At 48.6% G+C, this 27,330-nt stretch overlaps 1 protein-coding gene across 2 annotated transcripts in view; it reads right to left on the reverse strand.

The window, feature by feature from the left end:
* Mras (muscle RAS oncogene homolog) overlaps positions 1-26,819 on the reverse strand; it is a 48,612-nt gene extending 21,793 nt beyond the window's left edge. The window contains exons 1-2 of one of the 2 annotated variants that reach the window (XM_055629810.1): positions 26,447-26,819; positions 3,353-3,563 (exon numbers count right to left, since the gene is read on the reverse strand). In XM_055629810.1, coding sequence (XP_055485785.1) covers positions 3,353-3,545 — 193 coding nt within the window. In that variant the 5' untranslated portion in view covers positions 3,546-3,563; positions 26,447-26,819. Of the gene's footprint in view, positions 1-3,352; positions 3,564-15,774; positions 15,938-26,446 lie in introns of those variants that run through there. The other variant, XM_055629811.1, reaches the window with a different exon arrangement.
* Between the last annotated feature and the right edge of the window lie 511 nt (positions 26,820-27,330).

A 27,330-nucleotide genomic window follows, 5' to 3' on the forward strand; every position in this document is an offset into this window, starting at 1 on the left:
AGAAGAAAGGAAAACATAGCATATTACAATTTGTGTAATTCAGAGAATTTTATTGTGCCAAAAGAATATCCCAAGAAAAGGAAATAATTTACTCAAATCAACAATATCAGCTTGTTTGGGAGGCTAAGGTGGAAGGATATAGCCCAGGAAGAGACTAGCACACGTGAAACAGTAAGACAGTTCTTCAAGGACATGGGAACAAGAGAAACCTGAATCCAAAGTAAGTAAAGAAGAAGGAGAAAGAGTTATGAGTGAAAATCAATGGAAGTAAATGAGAAAAATCAATGGATGCAAGTGCTGGCTCTTTGAGAAAATCAATACTTATAAAACCCAACCAAGCCTGATCAGGGGAGAAAAAGATACATTACTAGTATCGGGAATGAGAGATGACATCACTGTAGAATCTACAAGTATTATAAAGATAAGAAAAGAATATTATGAACAGCCTTATGCCAATGAAATTTCTAACTCTGATAAGCTGAACAAATTTCTTAAAAATCACAAACTACCAAGGTTCAGTGAAGAACAAAGAGGTGATTCAATGCCCTTATGTCTATTACAGACATTTAATTTATCGTTTAAAAGCTTCTCCATAAAGCTTGCTGTCCAGATGGTCTTGCCTATGAATTCTACTGAACATGTAAGAACGAAATTAAACTCTCCCAGAGAAATTGAAAAAGAAGAGTTAATTTCCAAATCATTCTAGAGGGCCAGCATTACAGTCATACTAAAGTTATATAATAAAATATAATAAAAATATGATCTAATATCACTCAAGAACACAAGCAAAACATTTCTATATTGAATTACTTCACACTAAAGCCAATAGTATATGAAACTCATCATCAATTCATCATAACTATGTGCTATTTATTTCAGGGATTAAAAAAAATTAGCTACACATTAAGAATAGGCCCAGCAAGATGGTTCAGTGTATTAAAGGCATTTGCCACCAAGCCTCATGACATGAGCTCAATTTCCAGGCCCTACAAGGTGGAAGGAGAGAATGGATTTCTCCAAGCTGTGCTCTGACCTCCATATATGAGCACATGCCCCAATCCCCCACCAAACACACACACACTAAATAAAAGTAATTAAAATGTAAAAAAAAAAAAAAAAGGGGAAAACTCAATAATTAATAAACTAAAAAATGAAGAGCCATATTACTGTCTCAGCCAGAGAAGGCATTTGATCACGTCAGCATTTGTTCCTGATTGGAAGCCCTCTGAAAACCAGGGGAAGGAGCTTCCTTGACCCTAAAGAGCATCTCCACCAAATAAATCTACGGTTAACAACAGACTAATGCTGAAAGACTGAACACGCCCCTTAGGATCAAGGCAAGAATGTCTGCTCTCATTGTGTCACTCAGCATAGCACTGGAGACTCCAGTCACTTCAGGAAGGCAAGAAAAAGAAATAAAAACCATCCAGAGTTGGGGGGTGGGGGTGGATAAAACTTCCTTTACCATAGCATGATCATCTATGCAAAAACAAGTCTCACAAAGAACCACTAAAGCTAATAACCAGTCGGTTATATGATTAACATATAAAAATCAGTTACACTGGAGGGGCTCAGGAGCTACAGGGAACGCAGTGTGGGGGAGATGGATTACAGTAAAGCATACTGGACGTATATGTAAAAAAAAATGCCAAAATGAAACCGATTACTTCATAAGCTATCTTAAACTAATTTTTAAATTAATTAGAAGTCATTTAAATTCATATATTCTAAAAAAAAAACCCACCAATGTACATAAAATAAAAATAAATTATTTTTTTTTAATTTCTATATTCTAGCAGCAAACAACTGAGGCTGAAATTAAAGAAAAAACATTTATTATGACATCAATGCAGTTATAAGTATATCCCTGACAAAGGGTACATAAAAGACCTATGTATTTGAAAGCACAGAACAATTGGAAGATCAAGGAAGGCCTAAATAAATGGAGTGTGTTCACAGAGTGAAAGGCTCAGCCTTGTCAGCTGAGACATCAGCTCTCAAGACTGAGGATGTGGTTCAGGGCTATGTCACTTCCCCAGCGTGTGTTAAGGTCCCAGGTTCGGTACTGAACACTACAAAAATTCCTTCAGATTGCATACGAATTCAACACTACCCCAAACAAAATCAGAAATTTTAACTGAATCTATAATTTGCACATCCATTCTCGTGACTACCGGGTTTGTTATAATGTTACAACTGTTAAGGCAGTAGTAATTTGTCTTAAATCAGTCATCCAGATCAAACACAAATTTCACGGGGAATTGGTTGTCACTAGAGGGTCAAAGGCAACTGGGAGTTGGAAGGAAGAATCTCTTCAACGAGAAACTCACACACGAAGTATATAGAATAGATCAAAACCTAAATGAAAACCCCCAAACAATTAAACTTCCAAAAGAAACCATGAGAAACACTGCTGTGACCTTGGTTAAGCAAAGACTTTTCAGACAAAATACCGAAAGCACACTCTGTAAAAGAACTCATAAACTAGACATTGTCAAAACAGAACCGTCTAGTCTTTGAAAGAAACTGTTATGAGAATGGAAAACAAGATACAGACCGAGAAAAATATTTGCAAACGACATTTACCTGAAAGAACCTTGTAAGCCAATGGCTCTCCTCTTAGACCAGCATCCTATGATTAACGGGCCTTTGTTCAGGAAAGGGACTTGGGCAGCAGGAAACCACGTCCACTGGGAATCTAGAGCAGGGGCCTCTGGCTCCCGTAGTCCCTACACAGTGCTAAACACAAGACATTGCCCTCCATCCTCAGAGTTTAAGAATAAGAAGGGGGCTGGGAATTCACTTTTCTAGTAAGTTCCTTGACCACCATACTTTAAGAAACACTAATTTTGACCAGAGTAGAAGACAATGCCAGACGTAAGATCTCCCAACAAAGGGACGCTTCCTAAATAAACTCTGGTTATTAAGAAATAATTTTTAGGTATTTTGAGCACCTCCTATTCTTGGTAATTCTTTCTCAGCTTTCCTTAATAAATCTAAAAAAGGAGAAATTTTCCATTTCCCCACTTTCACTAGCTTGAAACTTTTCTATCTGTTCATCAGTACTTCTGCTCAAGCAAGCAACACCCAACATAGCACTTCTGAGCTGTCAGGATTCTAGCCTGGCCTCTTCCTCCAGTGTCCGCTTTCATTGCCACTGAGGTCTTTCAGCACTCCATCAAGGTGTAATCTCTATCTAGAATTCCCCTGGAAGCTGCCTTCTGCCTTAAGAGCAACCACCCCATAATAACAGCAAGCAGAAAACCATGTTTGGGCCACTAAAGCCTAACTAATTTCTCTGATCCTCCTCACGTAACAGCCCACCCCATGCAAGGTTGTAACCAGGTCTCACCATCCAAGATGGCCCATTGATTGTCAATCTCTGTATGCTTCAGGTAGGAGTCTTCAATGGTGGGGTCGTAGTCAGGCACAAAGATCTTCTGGAAAAACTGGATGGTGAGGGCACTCTTGCCCACACCTCCATCTCCCACCACTACTAGTTTATACGTGGGAAGGTTGTCACTGGGAACAGCGCTGGTTGCCATGCTTTTTGGTAGTCAAACCTAAGGAAGAAAGACACATGGAATGAGGGAGGGATGTTTTCTTTTTGAACTGGGGGAAGATATTCATGGGTTTTCTTTCCTGATTAGGGAGAGATATTTACGGCTTTGGTTTTTATAAAGGTACAAATGCTAGCCTCTGCCCCAGAACTGTATGTGTAAGGAAGAGGGCTCTATGCTGTGAGCAGGGATAGAAGACGCCAGGGTTCACCTTTCTAATCATCTCTTATCAACTAGAACATCTCTTATCGATTGAAACGCTCTGCTGAGAGAAACCCTGAGGCTGTTGAGCCCAGAGGACAAAGGTGCTGTGTGAATTAGCATGCCTGTGCTGTGGGAGGCCATTCGCAACTCAAATCTGCCATCTTTTCCTCGAACAGACTTGTACTTTATCATGCTAAAGTCAGACCGGCATTCAAAGAAAATCTCATCCGTTCACTTAAGCTGGGACAAAGGAAAGGAAGGAGCAGGTTTTATGGCGAGGACACTAACTAGTTGAAGAGATGGTTCTTAGCCAGAGGCCATTCTCTCGGTTCTTAGCCAGAGGCCATTCTCTCGACTGCCCAAGGATATCTGCAATGGTGGGGTACTTCTGGGCATCATTGGCACTAGTGGGTAGAGGCCACAGTTGTCACCAAACATTCTAGAATGCACAGGCTGGCCTTCCCCAGCAAAGACCTGTGGGAGCTAAGGCAGAGCTGGGAATGTGGGGCCGAGGTTCTGGAGAACGGTGGGGCCTTCACAGGTCAGGACTGATTGTGAAGAGGTGACAAGAGATAGATGAAGAGCAAGTGGCCTTGGGAAACAGTGTGTCTCGGAGTGCTCAGAAAGTGACGCAGGTGGGGGTCATGGAAGCGGCAAAACAGCGGGAGTGCCGTCCATCTCCTGCAGGCTGGCAGCAAAAGTCACACAGTGGCGAGGGAGGGACAGTTTGTAAGGGTCAGAGGTGGAGGCTGACTTCAAGGAACATGCTTTCCCATCCACAATAGGAAGGTTGCACAGATGAACTCACAGCAGTCGTGACAGCACGCGCAGGACCTGTGCAAGCTCAAGCCCGGGAAAATCCCAGTGTGGAGGCAGTGGGGGGGAGGTGGACACCAAATTCCACCGCTAGCTGAGGATCTCCTGGTATTTGTGTATGTGTATGTGTCTCTCTCTCTTTTTGAATGATTTACTTATTTTTATTTTATGTGTCCTGGTGTTTTGCCTTCATGTACGTCTCTGTGAGGACATCAGATCCCCTGGAACTAGAGTTACAGACAGTTGTGAGCTGCCATGTGGGTGCTGGGTATTGAACAGGGTCCTCTTAACTACTGGGTCACCTCTCCAGCCTGCTATTGGCATCTGATAGCTGCTAGGAGGAGAGTCCGCTTTTTGGTTAGTTAACCACACCAAGGCAGGCCCCGTGCTTAAGAGTAGTTGGGTAACATGAATTGGACTGGACAAAAAGAAGAGGAGGAGGAAGAGGAAGAGGTGGAGGAGGAAAGTCTCAGTGTTGGGTAAGTAGGGAGGTGAGTGTAGAGAGGGTAGATTGGGAGGAGCTGGAGGAGAGGGTGAATATGATCAAAATGTATTACAAGTGATTCTCAAAGAATTAGTAAAAATCTTTTTAAAAGAACAATTAGGAGTGCTGATAGGGACAAAAGCTGCCCGCTGAAGGCTCCGCCAGGAAAAGCAGGACCTCCTGCTGGCAGGCCATGCCCGAGGAGGATAGAAACTAGGCACTGAGGGAGTAGAAGCCGGCCCCTATCTCTGTACAGATGAAGAGAAAACACAGCAGTGCTGCTTTGGGGAAGGCAGAGGCAGGACGGGCAGAAGTTCAAGGTAGTAAATTGGAGGCTAGCCTAAGAGATCTTTTTTCTCCTGATATGTATGGACCATTACTCCTTAAGCAGTATGATGTAACTGTTTATATAGAGATCTATTGTATTGGACATGCAAGTAATGCAGAGAGGATCTGAAGTATATGTAAAGGTGTTGTGAAGTTTTATGTAAGGGACTTGAGAATTTACAGATTTGGGGTCTTGAACCCCCACTACCCCCAACCTTGAACACCAACAGATGACTGTAATAGACTTGCATACTGGAAAAATTTGGCACTATTTAGATGTCCCTCACAAATTAAAATGTTTGGGCTACCTGAAAATATCCTTTCCACTTTCATTTAAGCACTTCAGGGTGGAGCTGGCAGTAGCTGCAGCTCCAGAATCAACGATGGGGATGAGCTACAGTTTCCATAGGCAGAGCCACCCCATACAGGGGCTGCAGGACCACAGAAACAGGGGCAGGCAGGAAGGACAAACATCCTTGTCTCTGCCTCTCAGGCCAGCTGAGCCTGGTGCCACTGCTGGCCTCTTCCCGGTGGACAACGATACTGGGCCAGAGCGCAAGTGTTTGCTGGTGAAAGAGACACTTTTCCATTCTCCCCCGGAAGCCACGTGAGCAAGCTCCACTTAGCAGATGAAAAAGGATTAGGAAGAGCGCAAGGTAAGATTAAGATACATGTTAGCAACAGAGGGCACGAATTTGACCTTTGATTCAGCGTTCAGACCACCCACAGCAGGATCACCTGTGGACTTGCTATAAACAGCCTCTCCTTGCTCAGGCAGCTGGCGGGAAGTGGTCAGTGGCGGGGGCCCCCTCCTTTTTACCGTGCTCTGATCTCAGGGATTGAGGTTGCCGAGGAACCACATCAGGTCACGGTTCCTTTTCTCTTGGGAGTTTCCTTCTAACTAGGACTCAGTGAAACAGGGTCACACTGTGTCATTCCAGGCTGCTTTACTGAGCACTTAACCGTGACTTATCCGCAGCAGCCCCCAGTAACCTCTCCAGCCGCACGTGGGCAGCAGCCCCACCCAGCTCTCACCCCCAGCTAGCCTGTGCTCTCCTGGTGCTCGCTAGAGTCATAAAACGCCCAGTGTATACAGAATGGCAGTATGCAGAGGAGACACAAACAACTATAGCATGCCCAGGCCCCGGGGGACACTTCCCAGGGGAGACACAGCCTCCAACTTGTACTTTGAGCCCAATGGTCCCCATGCAGAGGCCACCATCACACTTGGAATCTTCTACACACTTATTATGCACCCAAGGGCATTGAGCTGCCTTTGTTGCCCTCTGTCCTGGCAAAGCCTGGCACAGAAGGCTGAAGGATGCACCAGGGCTTAAGCATTGGCATTGCCAAAAAAGCTAGACAACCTGCCAGCCGTGGAGCCGGGCCTCAGCACACACAGGACTCAGGGAAACCCTCTCCGCCAGACACTGGGACTGTATCCAAGGGTTCAGATGAACCCCACAGATAGGACTCTTTTGAAGTAAGTGTGAGCCAGATGGAAGAGGGGGCTACCGGGACAAAATGGATCCAGGGAGTCCCCCCAATACAGAAGTGGTTTTGGCTGTGAGGCTTCTCCTGGTATGTGTGTGTGTGTGTGGGGGGGGGTGTTTGACATATTTTTAACCCGCCAGGGGGAAAAGGATCAAACGAAGTCTTTAGAAAAGCAGTCATGAGTAGGCTGGTCTTGCACGGTTCAGGAAAAGAGATTCTTAAATACCACCCAAAGGCTATGACAAAAGTTACCACTGCAAAATCGGTTTGCTCAAATAGTAGCTACGGGGTAAACTGCTTATATTCACAGTACACTGCTCTTCTAGTAGAAATCATTGTTGAATGTTTGTTCTTCACTTTGGGGGAACACAGGTGGCCCCTTGAGGGTAAGGAGGTAGCTTGAGGTAGGCATGTGTTCAGTTTGCCGCTCATCTCTGCTGTGTTTCTGTCCGTTGACCAGCTATATAACCTTGGGCAAGCTACTTTTCATGGCCTTCGGCTCTGTGCTGAGCATGAGATAAAACGGCATGAAATATGCCGAGCTTAGGGAGGGTGCGCAAGCATTTCCTCTCTCGCCTGTTTACTTTGCTCCCAGAAGCAAGAGCATCCCCATCTCAGGCACATGATTCTCGGCCCTCATTTGAAGTCATGCTGCCACCTCATCTCCATTACAGCCAGATGCTCCTGGCCTATGTGGGAATGTCGCCCATCACTTAGGACATTGTTTCCATGGGAAAGGCTGTGAGGTTCCAGCCCCCTCCACATAGGAACCAACTTTTGGAACAGCCACCCTTTGGCAGCAAAGGCAGCTGAGCTGGTTCCCATGGCAACCACTGCTCCCAGAGCCCAGCCCAGCCCACAGGCTGCACCAGCAGCCTAAACCATTACTCACACTGGAAACTTCCTCCTAAAAGGCAATGTTGCTTTTTTAATTGATTTTAATGACATGTATATTAAAACCTCAGGCATCTCTAAATTGAGAAGTATGTTAGTTTTTTTTTTCTTTTTTCTTTTTGGTTGTCATTGGTTTTTATGTCCCCATACCCCTTTTCTCCTTACCCATAACACCATTTTACATGAAATTATTTCCTGGATTCCAGAACCACCTTCCTAAGCAGAATACCAGCTCTATAAGGATTACAGCCACCTCTTCCCAGCCCTTCACAGGGCTGAAGGGGTCTGTACATTCACTAGCCATTCCATCCTGCCTCATTTTGCCTTCTACTGTCTCTGCCTTCTCTTGTGCCAAGAAAGGACACAATGCCCATCCTATTCTCCCACAAGTGTGAGGTCAGCTCACACCCCCAAGAAGCAGGTATTTGAGTGGTGAGCCTAGTATAACCTTGCCACTCAGCCAGTTTCAAAATGTGGTGGGTACAGGGGGCTGGAGAGATGGCTCAGTGGTTGAGAGCCCTGGCTGCTCTTCCAGAGGTCCCAGGTTCAGTTCCCAGCACCTACACGGTGGCTCACTACCATCTGTAACTCCAGTTCAGGAGAGCTGATGCCCTCTTCTGCCCTCTTCAGGCACACATGGTACACATGTGTGCACAGATATCAAGGCAGGCAAAACACACACATAAAATAAAAGTAGATAGATAGATAGAGTATGGTGGGTACATCTGAGACAAACCAAAAACAAAAACTCAGTGGCTCTCAGTATTGGCAGCCTACGGGGTCAGCAGTCTTGATGCTGCAGCTGGGCAGATGATGCCCCATGTAGAAGTTTCTTAATGTCTTATACCCTCCACTTTCTAGTTAAAACATAGGAGAACAGGGCCCAGGGGCAATAACAGGGAAGGTGCCTGAGAAAAGGCATATGGGGGTGCAACAATGGGGGAACTGACTGACCCTGCTTTCTCTTCCGACCTACTAGGTTTCAGTGACTTAGCTCAATTCCTTGCCTATGCGTGGGTCTGGCTGAGGGCACCCGCACATAGGGGTGAAGAAAGATGCTCAGGATAACAGGCTGCCCTCTTCTCCTCAGGCTCTAGAGAGCTCGCAGAGCTTGTTTGCCAGAAGACTAGCCCTCAAGAGAGCTGTGCATGTAAAAGAATTGGTGCTGGCGCGAGACGCGGTCAAGGGGCCTGTGGGGTTCCTGGCGACCTACAACCACATCCAGCACTGCTTTAAAAGTAAATTCATATAGTCCTAGTTAAAACCAACAGTGCCCAGAGGGATAACAGCTGCTTTTTCTTTAGTGGACCTTTGCTGTGGACTGATCAGACGTCAAAGGTTGGGCTTAGAAGAGCCATGCCATGTGACCCTGATTCTTCGGTCAACTGACCTTAAATTCATTTGCGGCATCACACAACTGCACCTGTCTTTGTGATCCACTATCCCCGGAGCCATGGTTCATCCTGTGACGGCTTCCCTGACATGGACACCAAGACCAAGATTGATGAGAAGCCAGTGCAAAGGGCACAGGTACCCCAAAGATGCCACCAACTTCAGTGAAGATCTGAGACTCACCATTCTTCTGCCTCCCTCTATTGATACTAATTATTTTCAAGATTCTTCCTGAGCCCAGCAGGCAGGCTGGGAGAGGAGGATCCACTGAGTGTGAATGGTGCTCTTTGGGAGAGTGCATTCGCAGGGAACTGAATCAGTCCTAGGAAGCCAACCTCACCCCTGTGATGTCTGGGTGTGCCCAGCACTGGGGGATGAGGACACATGGGGGGGAGCGACCCAACCCATGTGGAGGAAATGGCTCTGCATTCCAGGAGCTGCCCTTCCCTTCTGCACAATTCCCAGAAATGGGATGCTTCCCCCAGCTGCTGACCTGCAGGCTGAGTGCAAGTCATGCAGGACCCACCAGGAGTCTGGGGCACTTGGCATTTCTCCCTAAGACTTTCCCCCTCTCTTCTGTGTGCCATCTGTGCCAACCCAGCCAGCGTTGTCCCTGGACCACCCTTCTCCTCTAGAAGCTACCGCTGAACCCGGCTCCCTCCGTTCCTACAAGTTAACCACCAGCCAGCTATGTATGTACGTTTTTGCTACCGAGGACCCAAGTCTATATAACAAATGTGTGGCTGAGTGATGCTCCTTCCTAGAGCCATGGCAGATGCCACTGACTGATGCCAGCTCCCTTCCTTCCTTCCTCTTAAGAGTTATTTTTCCTACCTAGTGCTCCTGACAGGTAGAACCAAGGAGACTGCATAGGAGAAAATCTGTTTGGCATCCCGGGTCTAACCCACTGCTTTTCTTGTTCTCTCCTAACCACATCATACAGTGGTCATCCCTTTTCTTGGGAAGGGCTCAGGGTTCCCTTCTTCTTGGGAAGGGCTCAGGGACTTTAGGAACATCTTGCTTGGCTATGTCTGGGTGACTGTCATTGCCTTCTGTTAACTCAACAGCTCCTCTTTTCTGCCTATATTCTCCACTATCAAGAGGACAGCAAGCAAGGAGAGGAGCCTGGTACCCTTGTTCACCCTGTACCTTAGGTTTCTTCTCTCATAACCATTAATACTTGGGTGTTGTTGTAAATTTAAATGGTATTAGGCTATATAATGTTTATTGTTGGTCCTATGATTATCACGGTGGTATTATTTAACCTGCTATCACAATCAAATAAGACACAGACATCTGTTAGATTTTATAATTGCCTTATTTACCTTGGGCTGGGCAGATATTCTACCTACACTATCTCAATCACCTCACCATCACCTCCCAGCCCCCATCCAGTGCCATTCCCCTTAACCATTCCTATTTTGGCTACCCTCCCTCCATAATTCCAAGATACTTGCTTATATTTTTCATCTGGACCTTTTCATGCCATTCTTGGAGTCCTTCCTCCGGCCCGTGTGGTTCCTTCTCCATACCAACCCATCATAGTGTACTCTTTCCTCCTCTCTTCCTGTCCATCTGTTTCCTGAACCCAAAGCCTGGGAATCTTAGCCACACCTACCCCATTCTGCCCTGTCCATTTTTTTAGACCTTTAATCAACCAATCAGGTATAATGTCTTAGGTGGTTTTACACAACAAGGATAGGTTTATCCAGGTAGTAACCAGATCGTGCAGGCGAGTAACTAGCATCGAAATACAAGCATCAGACCAACCCTAACACTTGGGTTCCCCTCACAAGTATGAGGTGTCTTCTGGACAGGGCACTGAGTCTCCAAGCAGTGTGCAGAAACCTCTGGCTACAGTCATGACAGTAATGATTGTGTCAACAGCCAACACTTAACATAAACAATGCGTTGGAAACTGTTGGGAGAATCTGCCATGTAGTGAACTCTCTTAATTCTCAAGTGCTGGTTTGATTAACTCAATTTTACAGCTCTAGAAACACAGGACCAATGAGATGGCTCAGCAGATTAAGGTGCTTGTTGCCAAACCTGGCAATCTGAGTTCAATCCCTGAGACCTACGTGATGAAAAGAGAACGCTGACTTTCAGAAGCTGTCCTCTGACCTACAAAGACACCACACACACACACACACACACACACACACACACACGAGCTAAATAAATAAATGTAATTTAAAATTAAAAACAAAAAAAAAAAGCCAGGTGTGGTAGTACACACCTTTGATCCCAGCACTCAGGGAGGCAGAGGCAGGTGGATCTCGGTGAGTTCCAGGCCAGCCTGGTCTACAGAGCAAGTCCAGGACAGCCAAGGCTACACAGAGAAACCCTGTCTCAAAAAAAAAAAAAAAAAAAAAAAAAAAAAGAAAAGAAAAGGCAAAAACAACTGAGACATGAGAGAAGTTAAAATAAGGTCTCCCAGCTAGAAGAGAGCAATGCTATACTGACACCACCACCAGCTCACTACTCTGGATATGCCCCTGTGGCCGGTAGGAAGACGGACATATGTGTGCGAAGTCAGGCCACGGCAGAGACAGCAGATGCAGGCGTGTTGGGGAGACCACAGAAGTGAGCTAGGGAGGGGGCGTCAGAGTCATAGGGCCAAATCACTGGCCCCGTGGGAGGAGCAGCCAGGCAGGTGAGAGCTGGGCAAATGCAAGGACCTACGAACCCAACCCCCAAAGCGGGACAAAGCCTGCTGCACAGATCTGGTCCCGACAGATACCTTGTGGACCAGAGGGGAAGTGGGAGAAGCCAGGCAGCCCTGCAGCCTTGTTCTGTTTCACTCTCATATAGGACTTTGTCCACTCTCCTGCCCCTAGCCCATCCACACACACAGCTGCTGCCGACAGCTGGCCCCTCACCTGGAACTCCAGAACAAGGAACAGGCGCTATGGATTACCGTCTGTGACCTCAGACAATCACTCACCCTTGAGAAAAGTGGGGAAGGCAGCAGCCCTTGGCCCCAGGATGCTAGGGGAAAAGCTACCTATTCTTTGTTTGTCTGACAGAGTAACTCCCCAGTAAGCACCAGATTATCACCATCGTCAGCATCCTTCAAACCCATTGCAGTCTCCTCTTGTGCAGGAAGGGCCCCTGCTCCTCCAAGTCCCTTCTTCTGCTCAGGGATGGTCTGCAAACTAGCGGTTCAATAGAAGACAGCACAGTATCACCCAGCTCCTCACTACCCCACCGCTGGACCTTTCTCATGGCAGTCTGTACTAGAGTCATTGCAGACTCTTGCCAGAGGGGACCATCCGTCTCAACCCGAAATTATCCATACAGCAACTCCCAAGAACAGCAAGCCCCCGAGTGCTCACTGACTGACTGACAGGAGCCAGGCCATCTTTTGCCTGCCTGCAAGAGTTCTGCAGATAGCTACTGTCACTGCAGAGCATGCAGAAGATAGCACATTGTTTAGTGGTTCAGTGTTCACCAGTGACTCCCTCAAGATCTTAAATACCAGTGTTCTCTACCAGAAAACCAATCCCTCTCCGGGTATCTTATGTTTTAGAGAGTATATCGTTGGGAAGGTTAAAAGCTGACAAGCCACAAGATGTAAAAACAATGGCCAAATTAAAGTCCAGAGAAGAGAAGACTGGGTGAGAAACCAGCACAGCCAACTTCTCAGGGTTCACATCTGCTCACATTCTAGACTGGCGGTTCTCAACCTTCCTGAAGCTGCAACCCTTTAATACAGTTCCTCATGCTACGGTTCCACCACCACCACCATAAAATTATTCCATTGCTACTTCATAACTGCAGTTTTGCTATGTTAGGAACAGTGATGTAAATATCTGATATGCAGGGCACCTGACATGCAACACCCAAAGGGGTCACGACCCTCGGGTTGAGGTCCACTGCGCTATATACACTGATGCTGTAATGTAAGGGTCTGGGAATAGGGGCATCTTACCCGTGCTGGGGGCTCTGGGGACACCTTCCTGGTAAAGGAAAATACCAGAATGGAGTCTTTCAGAGCTCACAGATATTAGCCAGGTAAACAACAGGAACAAGCACGTCCCAGGTAAGGGTCAGAAGCTGCTGCAAAGCTATGAAGGTCAGGAGCATGAAACCACGGAGTGCTCTAAGCCGCAAGATGGGACTGTGTGTGGAACGTGGATGTGACGAGTTAGAATAGCAAGGGTGGGAGGAGAAATGGGGGTCTTTATGTTTGTACCTTTAGCTTGGGGCAACAGCATACAGTAGCTTCTCCAGAAACATCCAGTGATGAAGGAACCAGTGGCCACGGCTGCAGGGCTGGGCGGGTCAGGTTGTGGCAAGCCTGCACATGCTAGAGGCCCACAGATCCTCTCCTACCCGTAGGCCAACACAGTCATGCAATTAGGCTTGCTACAAGGCTGCCCTTTGACACAGGGCCTCCAACTCGTTGTGATGGCCACAGGGAGATTACGCAGTTAGGCAAATTCCAGCTGAGCCTTCGTGAGGCTGGATAGATTGCACAGTGAAAACTCAGAGTACTAGAGGCTTAGAGGAGACGGGTAGGGTTAGAGAAAGATTGGAGAGTCAGGAAGGAGAGAGATACAGGTAACACAGATGAGGTCCAGCAGGGTCACCCAAGCCTGAGGCAGAAGCCAGGGGCAGGTTGCTACTCCATTTTATCGGAGGGCAAACAGAGTCAGAGATACTGAGGCATTTGCCCAAAAGCACAAGTCAATAAAGGGAGAGGCTAAAGTTTTTGCCCCCCCAGAGCCCTGGCAAGTTGCAACACTACAAGTTTGTCTTACTTCCTAGAGCTGAGGGGTTGACAGGGGCCTCAATGTCTCAGGATCCTTAGAGCCTAGGGCCATGGGCCTCATCTGGCCTCTGGAGCCCCCAGCCTTGCTGTGTCCCCAGTACCTCATCAAGGACGGAGGGAAATGGGAGGATCTCAGCCAAAGATGAGGAGCAGAGCCCCTGGGGTGCAGGTTTTTGTGAGGGTGGAGCTCCAGCTGGAGTGGCCACTGAGGAGAGAGAGGTCAACTTGGTTTGCTTTGTAAATCCCTGTTCTCAGTCTCTGGGGGAGAGGGCAGGTATCAGTTAATATTTTCCTAGTGCTGGGGTAGTCTCACCTGCAGCTAACGGGCAGAATTTCTTAACCTGCCATAGGAATCTGCATGTGACTAGGGAGGTCACCCTAGGGGTCACTCCGCGGGAAGGGGTCCCCATATTTAGGGCCTTCCCCACTACAGTCAAGCAGGCTGCAGCCCTGCTCTGCCTGAAGCTCTTGCTCAGCTGAACTGTCTCATGGGCCCTTTTATCTCTCACTGCTGCTCCACAGCTCAGCCCAGCTCACCCTGCACAGACTAGCTGCAGCTAGCAGAGTGGTTCTCGACCTTGCTCATGCTGCAACCCTTTACTACAGTTCCTCATGTTGTGGTGACCCCCAACCATAAAATTATGTCATTGCTGCTTCATAACTGTTATCTTCCTACTGTTATGAATGATAATGCAAGCACCTGTGTTTTCCAATGGTCTCGGGCGAGCCCTGTGAAGGGGTCACAACCCACAGGTTGAGGATCAATGAGTTAGCCCCTCTTCCCATCCCCTCAGACAGGCCCCTTTCACGCTTTTCTGCTCCAAACTAACTCTCTTCTGCTTTCTTCCTTCCTTTCTTCCGTTTACCTCAAATTCAAAGCCAAGGCCTGGAAACCCTGCTGCACATGGCTTGCCCACTCATGGCTAGTCTGTCCCCTCACCTTCGGCTCTCTCTTTTAGCAGTGTCCTCCCAACCCTTCAGCCCTGTTGCTCTTCAGCTGCCCTTGAGCACAAAGGCTCTCCTGGAAAATTGTGCAGGAGAACCTGAAGCTTTCTACACAGGGCCTCCTGGGCTTTCCTTCTGCTGCTCGGCACCCCTCCCCCCAAGTCTCTGCTCCCACTAATTCCCAGCAGGGTGTCCTCAGGGGTCAGGGACAATGTCCAGGGTGCTGGTACCCATAGGCAGTCTTCTAGCAGACCTTCCAATTGAACCCCCTCCAACCCTCTCTTGAAGGAGCAGCCTGTTCTTCGCAGGCCCTTCTGAACTGAACTTCGGAAAGGCCTCTTTCTTTGGGCCCTACTCCACCTCCTCCTGAGGAGGCCCATGCTTTAGTCTGTGGAGTTTCATGGGGAAAACGCAGTGGCAGCCATTGTTTCCTGGCCCCAGAGCCCCAAAGGACAGGGTTCTGCAGCTTGATGCATGTCTAGCTGAGATCTGGCCATAAAGCTCTTACTTGGGCACATGGCCGTACTGTTTCTGTTAAGGAGCATGGCCCTCCGTGCCACCCAGACCATCAGGTTTCTCTGCTACTGTGGAGAGGGGGGTGAAGGCAGACCCTCAACGGCTGTGACCCAGCTGACAGCTGCAGCCAGAGAATGTCTGCAGCAGGGCAACGCTTTCCTTCGGTCCATTTTTGAGACAGAGTCTCTCTGAATGGCCTAGGCTGGCCTGGAGCTTTCTCTCTGCCTCCACTTCCTGACAGATAGCTTACCTATTTAGGGTAACCAGAAGTCTAAGTTTTTGTGTGAGAACTCCACATTTTAAAATACTGACCATCAGCTTAAAAGGTTTTCACATTGTATAAACCAGACAAATGGCCCCCATACCTCATAATGGTTCTGCCTTGGGTCAGTGGCTACCTCCTCGGCCCTTTTCATCACATACACAATCCTAGGGCTGTGGCAGCTTGGGACAGATGACTCTTCACTGCTGGCCTGGCCTGGATCTGGCTGCAAAGAGCCAAAAGAGGAAAGCTGTGGAATTGACCCCACACAGCAACAGGGGTTCCTCTGCCTGAAGGGAAATTTCCAGGGGTGTGTTCTCCACCCAGAGGGCACCCAGCCTGCCTCAGAATGGCTCAGACCCAGGGAGGTGGAGGGCAAAAGGCATGTTCAAAAGGATATTGTTTTCCTCATTTATTTTCAAAACAGTAAACACCATTATCTAACAATGTGAACACTTTTTTTTTTTTTTAAATGCTTGACCAAAAAGAGAAAGAAGCTGGGACTAGGCTCTTTCCAGAGGTAGAGCGAGGCCATCTAATTTCCATTTTTAAAGAGTAACCAGATGGACAGGCCAAATAAAGGGGAAACTTCCTGGAAACGAGCTGGGCATGACAACGAACCGGGTGATGGGATTTTCCTGTGGGAGGCCTGTGGAATGGCGCACGGAGGAAGACAGCAGCCTGGCTCTGAGGGTCCAACCAGGGCTCAAGGCAGGGCAGGGTGTTTTCTTGGTGACTTCCAAACTCAGGGTTTTAAGCTTTCTAGCTGAAAAAGCTGGGGCCACTTGCTACATCTCACCCTTCAACCCCTATGGTTTGCTCAGTTCCTTTCTGCCTCCCTAACCAAGCAGATCTGACTTGGAAGGCAGAGGAAGAACAGGCAAACTGGCCTAGCCCAAGGCAAAACTCAACCAAAGGCCATCACTGGCTGGTGGCCAGTCTCCCACCTTCTGCTTGCTTGCTTGCTTCCTCTTCCTTCCTCTCTTCCTTCCTTCCTTCCTTCCTTCCTTCCTTCCTTCCTTTCTTTCTTTCTTTCTTTCTTTCTTTCTTTCTTTCTTTCTTTCTTTCTTTCTTTTTCTTCTCCTCCTCCTCCTCCTTCTTCTTCTTCTTCTCTCTCTCTCTCTTTCTCTGTTTTTTTTTTTTCCTTTTCTGAGACAGGGTCTCACTATGTAGGCCTGGCTGTTCTAGAACTCACTATGTAGACCAGGCTGGCTCTGAACTCACCAAGATCCACCTGACTCTGCCTCCCAAGTGCTGGGATTAAAGGTGTGTGCCTCCACACTTAGCTCCCTCTGCTTTCTACATAAATGTCATTCATCTAGGGTCTGGAGTTGTAGTTCAGTCGGTTAAGTTTGCCTAGCGTGCACAAGTCCTGGGTTTAATCCTCAGCACTTCATAAACCATACAAAGCATCTTATACCCATCATCCCAGAATTTGGAAAGCAGAGACAAAAAGATGAGGGATGGTCATTCTTGGCTGCAGAGCAAGTGTGAAGTCAGCTTGGGATACACAAGTCCCTGTCGTGGGGGGGAAATACCTGTCTTGCCCCTCTTCTAGCCATACAATCTTCAGCAAATTCTCAACTGTGCAAAACTATTGGTGAGTGACAGAGATCGGCAACCAGCTGGAAGCAGACCCGGGCTGAGGCCTATGGCCAGTGTGTATCATTATAACACCTGTTTATTAAACCCTAGCCACATACTAAGCCTCCATAATAGCCTTCCCTGACTCTTAATGTGTCTTGGACTTGGTGAGATTCCAGTTGGGTCCTCCCAGCGCACCCCGTGACCTACCTTGACCACATTTCACATGCTGGTACTTAATGCTTAGTTGTAGATGATTCAGTGTGACTTCCCCACTTGACGGTCAAGGCACATCCCTGCAGGGGCTCAGTGACCATCTGTGGACCCATTTCACCTCCGCTCTTCATAAATACCCTAACAAGATCCCTCCCTGGTGTGGTCATTAGGCTGACTTCAGGATTTATGCTAGCTTTAATCATGGCAGTAACCATCCTACAGCACCCGTGTTCTTACTCTAGGTCTGGGATACCGAATTCTGCTTAGAGGAGCTCTTTAAGGGTGTTGCTCAAGCTCAGTCTAGAACAGACTGTCATCACAGCCCTGCACTCAAGTGATAGAAGTATGGAGTTTTCAGCTAGTAAACAAGGTTTGAGAGAGAGAGAGAGAGAGAGAGAGAGAGAGAGAGAGAGAACCACTGGAGAAATTCTCCAAGGCTGTGACCAAGTAAGAGGAGAATGAATGCCACTCAACTGTACCTCTGTCTCTGTCATGAACTGTGGACAAGCCCCTTTCTCCTAAGCTCCTGGGGAAAGCCTACTGTGTAACAGTGGTAGGTCAGTAGGGCTTAGGGAGTAAAGAAGCCATGCCTACTAATGCACACATGGGGCCCATCAAGTAGCTGGCCCTGGAGGTCAGTCAGCCAACCATTACAGTCCTCAGCCTCGAATGCTCAGAAACACTGTGGATACAGGGTTGGTTTTTTTTCTTGTTTGTTTGTTTGGTTGGTTGGTTTGGTTTGGTTTTCTGACACTTCGGCAATCTTTAAGAATGACACTATTGGAGAACTTCAGTTCTCCTCTGGGAAGAACTGGGGAGTCCTGGGTGCTTATCTCCCCCACACCTGTGGAATGGAGGCCTGGCCCCTGGGAAACTGGATCAGAGAGGATCAGATTAAACAGGAGGCAGCTGGGGACATCCCCTTCCGCTATACATGTGGAAGGGAGGCTCACAGAAGTAGCGGGGCTCACTTCAGATTGCACAGACAGCAGAGGGTGGGCAGGAAAAATCAAGAGCAGAGACTTCTCCCAAGGAAGGCAAGTCAGAGAGTCCCTAAGGGCAGGTTGGTTGCTCTGAAGCCTAGCTGGGTGGCCCCAGACCCCTGCCTGGCACTGCTGGAGACCCTGCCTAGGGCAAAACCACTCCACCCTGTTCTGTTACATTCCACCCACACACAGGCTCTCTCCAAACCCTCTGCCCATCTTTCCTATTCACCCACACCAACCCTAAATAGAACAGTCCCTGTGAACTGCTCTCCCTGTTAGAATGGTTATTTTGTTAAGGTGCCAAGTGACCAGCTCCTGCACCCCTTTCCCTCCTTCCAGCCATCCCCAGTTGGAGTCCACAAAGAAAACAAAAGCTTTGTTCCTTTATTTTTATTTCCTCCATAAAATCTTAAACATGCAGGAAACACCCACCCAGTCCCAGATAAGTGGACTCAGGCCACAATTTACGGAGGGTGGCTGGAGCTTGGGGTGGAGTGGACAGGACGCTGGGAGGCCAGCTGGCCTTTAATGCCAACAGGGTACCTGACCTTTGTAGACCCCATTTCCTCAGTGGGAAGAGGGCTTGGTGTGAGCAGTGGAAGACCTTTCTCACTCTCTGCCAAGAATATCAACCTGAGGAATGTGGGTATGGGAGGATGGCTGAGGAGACATATCCTATGCACATTTTTTTTTAAGTTATGTCTCTCAGGCATTGGGACAACGTCTCCACCCATCTTCCCTCGTCTCCAATAATGCAGACTTTGAAAGGCTATTTTGGGCTTTAGGGAATGATTCCTGAGAGGATGGTACTGGCTGAGGAAGATGCATTGCTCTGGATCTCGCCTTTGAAGCTTCGTGTTAATTAAAACACGAAGAGATGAATTTGTAATTATCTAAGTGGTGGTGGGGGGGGCGTGAATTTCCCGGAAATTGTGTTGAAATTTAAAGAATGAAAACAGAAAAAAAAAAAATCAGTAACTAACTTGAAATTCATTTTTCTTCTGAAATGAATGTAACACTTTTGGGAGGCTAGAGACTATGCCCAGCTTTCTCCTCAGTGGTCAGCTCTTAAAGAGATAGGTGGCCTCTCTCAACTGCTCGTGGTTCTACCAATTTGTGCACAGCTCTGCCTGACCACAAATATTTTTAATCTCGGTGCTTGGTGTGTATTATGGGTAACCCAACACACGGTATGTGGCGTTGGTTCTGGGAAACCCAAACTTTTTCTTTGAAAATTGACATTCATGTATTTCTGTATAATCAAATAGAACTTAGCTCTATAATGCATGAAACCTGCTTTCCCTGGTGCCACTTGTACAGTGAGACAAACTCTTAGGTCCTCCTGAGGTCTCCCTCCTCAGCCTTGGCGTCTTCTATAACCTTTCCATCAGGTGAAAGAGGACCCAGCATTAGGAGCTCTTGCTGGCAACTCAAAAAAAAAAAAATAGTAACAAGGTGCTTTATCTTCATTAGAATATAATGAGAATTTGAGAGCCCCCTCATGTCCCCATGGCATATCATGAAACTAGTTCAAACCTCAGCTTCCACCCCCCACCCCCGTGAGTGACGCATTCCAAAAGATCTGCCAGTAAGGAAGGCCTTCTCCAACAGTCTGAGTTGCCAGCACACAGCTTCATGAAGCAGCGCTCCACTGTTCTCACTCAATCCCCAGCTGAATGCTAACAGGATCCTGCCAGTCTCCAGTTCGGAGTTAGCCTGTGGGTGGAAAGAAGAGGTTGCCTACAGCTGTCACCAGGAGCTCCCACTCCCTGCAGCTGAGGTTATGGGGCTGGGCAGAATTGAGAGCCCTCTGCAGGGCACCTGGGGCCCATTCTAAAGGAAAAACAGGAACATGCAGAGCTGGGGATCAGAAAGCGCCTCCACTAGGTCTGTTTCCTTAAAGCTAGTCCTGTATGTTTGGTTGGTTGGTTTTGGTTTTTTGAGACAGCTTCTTTCTAGAGAGCCCTGGCTGTCCTAAAACTCACTATGTAGTCCAGGTTGGTCCACCTGCTTCTGCCTCCCAAGTTCTGTGATTAAAGGTGTGAGCCACTATCCCTGGCCTTATACTTTTGTTTCAAGAAGGGTTTTCAGAGGTCCAGGCTGGCCTTGAACTCACTATGTAACTGGGATGGTCCTGACCCCCTGATACTCCTGCTTTGACCTCCCAAGTGACAGGATTACAAGCATGTACCACTATGCCCAGCTCACTCCTATAGTTTAGAATATGCTATGGACTTTGTCACCAGTTGTTTTATATGAACTTCACAAATCATTAGATTATAATGATTTCTTTCCTCTCTTTTTCCAACCTCCCCTTCCAGTCTCCATCCCTTCCAGTCTCCATTTAAATTACAGATCGTTTAGAACACTGGTGACTAAATTATGCTCCAAAACCCAGTGATCAAAGCAGGTGTTTGTGAGGATGGATGGATGGATGGATGGATGGATGGATGGATGGGCTTGAAAAAGACCTTTGAGAAAGGTCAAAGCCCAGCAATGCACACACCTTACTTCCCAGTATGGTCACCTGAGAATTATGCTTCTATCAGCGTCCACAGTGGAGGCCTCCCTAGCCTAGGTATGAGGGCAAAGAGAGGTCTAACTCCTTGAAACCAGGCCCAGCTCTCAACAGGCACATGCTAGGCCCAAACTCACCAGGCCAAATGACCAGGCTCTTGCTTTATGTCCTGTGCTACCATGGAAAGGATCAAGTGCAGATAAAATAGTCAGACCTGTTCAATCTGAGTCATGGTTTCAGAGTGTTAATTCCACTAGCCTTTATATTTTCTTTTTTCAAAACTAAAAACAATAAAGTAAACAGGTGGTTTAGGGGTTCCTCAGTGGCCATAGGATTAACAGAGTCAGGGTTACTGCCAGTCAGTCCTCCCTGCCCTTTGTGAATCAGCCATGGGTTCACCTTTGTAGTTTCTGCTGCCTACAGTGTTTTCATGCAAAAAAAAAAAAAAAAAAAAGTGTTCCACCACTCTCCTTACAGGCCCCAGTCCCCATGGTATTGATTGTGTAGAATCAGATCTCAGAGCTCCAGCAGAGAGGGGACTGTTGTTTGGCCCTCCAGTTCTGGGAACAGCAGGTGCAGCAGAAGTAGTGTATGCTTGAAATAGAACACACTCAGACTCCACCCTGGCACCGCATCTGTAAGCTCATGGCTATGGAGACCTGCTTAACCCTTCCTAATCCTGCTTTCCACAACCATGAAAGGCTAGCAGCATCCAGCGACACTGTCATGAGGTTCAGGGATGGTAAATTCAAAGGGTACAGGACAGGGCAAGTCCACAGGCCTTTGCTGAAGGGAAGATGGGTCCATAGACGAGTGGGCAGGTAGACTGACAGACAGACAGATGGACAGACAGATGGATCGGTGGGTGGATATATAGATGGCCATACAGACAGGATATCTTTAAACCAAGCCACTGAAGAGAAGCTGAAGAAAGCAAAACTGTCCATTCTATAAAAATGCATGGCTGTGAGTGGTTTGTGTGGGTGTCTTTGACCCAGTGAGCGTATTCTCCAATGGAGCAGACTCCTGATGGGCAGTGCGTGCCCTGTCTCTACAAGGGTCCAGCTGAAGCAAAAGCTATCACAAATGTAGCACTCTTCTGTGGAAAGCTTCATAGCCTCCACTCGGGGGTCAACTTCCCCAATGGCCATATCTGTCCACTGAGAATCTTTACCTTAAACTTAGACTTTTTAAAAGTACTCTATTTCCCTAATAATGTTCTTTCTTTCTATTTTGTTTTGGTTACATTTTATTTGTTTACTTGCTTATCTGTATATGGGTGTGTGCATGTACACACAGGAGTCAGAGGACAATTTGCAGGAGTGAGTCCTATCCATTTACCATGTAGCTCCCAGGGATTGAATTCATGTCAACAGGCTCGGCAGCAAGTGCCTTTACCCACTGAGCCATCTTACTGGCCCTCTTTGTCGTTTTTCAGTCGCTCTCATGTAGCCCAAAGCTTAGGGTGATGATCTTCCTGCTTCTACATTATGTGTTGGGATTCCAGGATTGTATTACCACACCTGGCTCTAAGTTTTTCTGTAGCATTAATCTGACCAAAATATCCATTTAAAAAACAAGTCTGATGCGAGACCTGCTTGCAGGGTTTTTAAATAAAGCATAGAGCAGCTATGTAACTATTCAAAAGGGAGACCTGTCCTGGCCACATCATAAATTATCTCTCCCATTGTGATGAGAAATGGTTGTGCTGGGTGTGACACTGCAGTAAATATGCCGGAGAGGCCTGCTGGGTCAGGATTCTGTTATTTGAGATATGGCTACAGCCCTGATTGTGCTCTTATTCTCGTGGCCCTTTACAGCCTCCCAGCATATTTCATCTGTGTATTTCATCTAATCCCCATGACAACCCTGGGCAGAGAAGCCACAGACAGAGCCTGGGCCTGCACAGCACAAGATCCACCCAAGCCGTCTGGACAGGCTCAGAGGACCAGGGCCGAGCTTAGAGCTTCCTACCCTGCCCATTTTAGCCCGCCACTGCTTGCCACCGAATCGGTTCCAATCATGGTGGTCTCCAAGAAATCTCACTACTGGAACAACCCAAATATAAACCGTGACCTTCATCCATTGAGAGATAGCCTCATGCCAGGCTCTCCAGACAGAGAATAAATAAGCCCTTCTGAGACCCATTGTGTCACCTTAGCAGCTGGGGAGACCCATATTTTCATTTGGCCATCTGGCCATCCTCAAGCCCGTCTGATGAAGCTGCCAGGCATATTAAAGAACAGTAACAGGCTAAATTCACATGGTTGCTCATGACTCCCATGAGAGAAATGCCTGAAGAAAACTATCTTGGAGCATACAGGCCAGCTAAAAAGTTTCACACAGGGAGGCAGAGTACGTAGGGCCTGGTGAGGTGACGCTCTCAAGGAGTACGAATTCTACCTAAAGGACAAGAGATACCACTGTGGGTTGCACAGCAGGCAGTAAGGACTTTAGCCCTTGCCTTTGCAGTGACGACACAGCTCCCTTTCTCAGAGCCTCACAGGGCAGGCTGCAGGCTATGAGCACAGACCTTACCTCAGCCTGGAGGTAGTATCCTAGTCTCTGGAGATTCTCTGGACTCCATCTCTGTCCTTTCAGGACACTCTAGAGATGAATAGTGCCTACCTGGGATAAAGGGCCACAGGACAAGTCTCCAAAAACCATTGATGAAGCAATGGGCATTCGACCAGGGATGGCCAATTCATAACTCATTTTCAAATATTCAAATCACCCCCAGTCATATGCTATGACTGTTAGTCTTGTTAACTTGACAAGATTGGAGTGATCTAAGAATCTAACCTCTGGGCACAGCTGGGAGGGTGTTTCTAGCGATGTTTCATGCAGGAAAGAATACCTAAGCAATGCCACCCTATGGGCTGATGCCCTTGAACTAAAGAGTTAAAAAGCAAGCAGAAAGCCCACATTCATCTCTCTTACTCACTAACTATGGCTGTAGTGTAACCAGCCATCTCATATTCTTGCCATCCCAGCTAGAACCATTCTCATTAACATCCTTCTCTGCCAGGGAGGATTAGGGGTGGGGATAGAAAGTGGGGGAGGGGGGCTATATTCTCAAACTGTGAATCAAAATGAACTTTTCCTTAAGTTTCAATAACCAACACACACACGCAAATGTTCTCTGACTTCTCACACACATATTTTAAAAGTGGCATCTCAAGGCCTATGATAGGCATGACTGTGAACTCCAGAGCCAAAGCCTTCTTCGCTCTCTGTCCCACACGATAACTCGATGAACGTGCACAATGATCTCATGAGAGCGGAGAATGTCTTCAGTAAATCTGAGCTGTGTCTTGCCTACTGTTATCTGAGTTTTGTTACCTGCAGCCCAATGCATCTCCGTGGGTTTGGACCATAGGGCCCAGAAGCATCATATTAAACTGGAAGGGTAAGGCTTTAGAGTTTATCAACAAAGTGCGCTGCTCAGCGCCTGTGTAATAGGCACCCACGAGGTGCTCCAAATTGCAAGGAGCTCACGCCCACCTCCTTCGTTTTCCCCATCTCTAAGTAAAGGTGATGCTACTTCAGAGCTGGCACTCATACCCTCTAGACACCAAAGAACATTCAAGCTTTGCACGAGAACCTAATCTCCACTTAGTACAGTTGTTACAAACTACACAATACTCAGGAGTAGTATGTTTTCAGGTACCAGGGAGGCACACTGTTGGGGACTTTTCATTGTTCGACAAGATTACAGTGATAACAACATGTGCAAAATACAGGATAGAGATCACAATTTTCTGAGAACTGAGGAGACCCAGGAGGCTGGTAAACACGTGCTGTTAGGACCAGTGACTCAAAGGACTCGATTCACCGGAGTCCTTCCCAGCTCTGGATGAAACCTGGAACACAGGGGCCAATCTCAGGGCAACAGTGACTTGTCACTTTTTAAAAGGATGTGATTACGTGTGCCTAAAAGTAGTAATAGAAGTTAACATTTGTCACACACACAAAGTCTTATAAATGCAGCCAAGTGTGGTAGTGTGTGCCTTTAATCCCAGCAATCAGGAGGCGGAGGTTGGAGGATGTCTGTGAGTTCCAGGCCTGCCTGGTCTACACAGAGCTCCAGGCCAGCTCCAGGCCAGCCGGGGCTATGGAAATTGCTTTCTTCAAGAGCAAAGGCGACGGCTCTAGAGGTTAGTCAGTCACCTGCCTCCCCAGAGGGCCTTTCCTCTCCACAAAGAAATGTCAAGGTCACATCTGGGGGGCGACAGTTTCCATCAGAGCCTTGGACTTGCTAAACCTCCCACTAAAGAAGAGATTGACCTTGAAACACCCCCCTCAGGGGGCGTCAGAGCCCTACACCTCCCACCCTGGCATAGAAAGGCCAGACCGTGCTATAAACCACAGACAGAGATGCTAACTGCCTGCTGGGTAGTGTAAGCAGACCCAAGAGTAAACACCACCGGCCTGAAACATTTTCAGCCCCAGTCAGCAGGGACTTGCAATTTACAGGAAATAAGGTTTACGGAATGTCAGCAGCTCAGATTTCTTCTCTGGGAAAAGGAGCAGGAGAAACTCTTAAGAAGCGCCTCAGTGAAGGCGCTTTGTTCGTAGCTAAGCCCTGACATGTGTCACTTATTAATAATATACACAGCCGCCACCTCGCACATCAGCCCACCCCTGCAGGATGAGGGGACTGCTGAGCTGTATGAATGCACAACACGGGCTGAACTAGCCTTAAACCCCAGCACCACGGACCCTCACTCACCAGAGGCCAGAACAGACCCAGGGTCAAAAGCACAACCCTGGGTAGGTTGTCTGTCCACTTGCCCCTCTCTGAGGCGTCCTGTTTGAAGACTGGCGAGCCCCCATCCAGCGCCCCGTGGTTGTGAGCTTTGCTTTTTAAGTCTCCTCTGCTTACTTCCTCGGCCAGGTAGACCTCCGAAGGCCACAGTTCTGAGCTTCAGAAGTCACGCTCTCTCATTGGGTCCAGAGCGAGCAAAAACCATCCTAGCGGAAGCAGGTTCCCCACTACCGGGAGCCCGTGTCCCAGCACTCTCATCAGACCCCAGTGAAGCTGCCTTCGTCCCCGCTTCACCCCAAGCCCCAAGCCACCTGAGCTCTGCAGGGGGTTCTAACCGGACGTCAAGGGTCCACACAGATACCTACATCTGCTCTTCTAGTCAGTCCTCCCTGACCCTGGAGTAGGGGCTGTCGAGCTCTTGCTCTCTGACACTGCTCTGTCACTCCGCTTGCGCCCCTGCCCTCCGGGCGGGACAGGAGCTGGCCTGACTGAGCCTGACACATTGGTGGGCACCCGGGCCACATCATCTGAGTGCGTGAGCGCAGGCCCCAGCAACCCGAACCGGGGGCGCAGTCCAGAGTTGTCTGTGAAGCAAGCTGCCACAGGAGCGTGCCAACCCGCCGTAGACCCCCTACCCTGGTTAACGCCATTTTAAGCCCCTACCCTACCTACCCCGCAGCCCACCTCCCCGCCGAGTCCTTACCCGGGCAGCCGAGGAGGACCCCCCGGGGATGGGGTGGGGGGTGACTACAGTCAACGGAGTCCGAGCGGCCGGGCCCTCCCCACTGAGGTCGGGGTGATGAGCGACTTGTCCGCGGCACACCGTTACGCGCAGTGGGAAGGACTGAGGCCGCGCACAGCCCGGAGCGGGGCGCCGGGTTGCAGCGCAGCGGCAGCGCGGAGGGCGCGGACCGGGCCACACCTCCAGCCCCGGAACAAAGCGCCCCGCCGGCCTCCTCCCCGCAGGGCTGCCCGGCGGCTCACCGCGCGCTCCCGCCCGGGCTGGGCTCCGGCCCTCGGCCGCCGCCTCCTGGCTCGCACCGGGAGGAGGGAGCGCCGCGCCCGCGCCCGCCCGGGGCCCCGCGCCGCCGACTGACGGCTCCCTGCCAGCTAGCCCGGGCGCCGCCGCCGCCGTCCCCGCCCCGCCGCCGCCTTAAAGCGACCGCGCACCCCGCGCCTCCAACGCCTCTGGGGGGCCGCCACGACCCCAAACCGGCGCCACTGGGGGCGCTGGGACAGCTGGCACCGGGCGAGGGTCCCTCGCCTCCACCCACCGACCTGCTAGCCCGTGAGCCGCCGACGAGCCTGGGACACCTAATGGGAATTCGCACCCCCCCCACCCCCCCAGGCTGTAAAAGAGTCGGAGCTCTAACCTTTAACTCTCCAGCAACTTCAGGACTTGGGGACGCCTCCCCAGTCCTAGATGACTCCTGTCCCCTGAACCCTAGAGTTAAGAGGGCCTAGGGCCTGTGTTAGCTAGGTGCAAGGTTTCAGGCCACAAAGTTCTTGAGAACTGGCCAGCAGACTGGACAGGAGGCGACAGCCCTGCACCATTTCGCGCGACTGTTCCACCCTGTCGGAGCATCC

This window comes from Psammomys obesus, unplaced genomic scaffold (assembly GCF_907164565.1).
Source record: "Psammomys obesus unplaced genomic scaffold, mPsaObe1.curated_primary_1811, whole genome shotgun sequence".
NCBI lineage: Eukaryota > Metazoa > Chordata > Mammalia > Rodentia > Muridae > Psammomys > Psammomys obesus.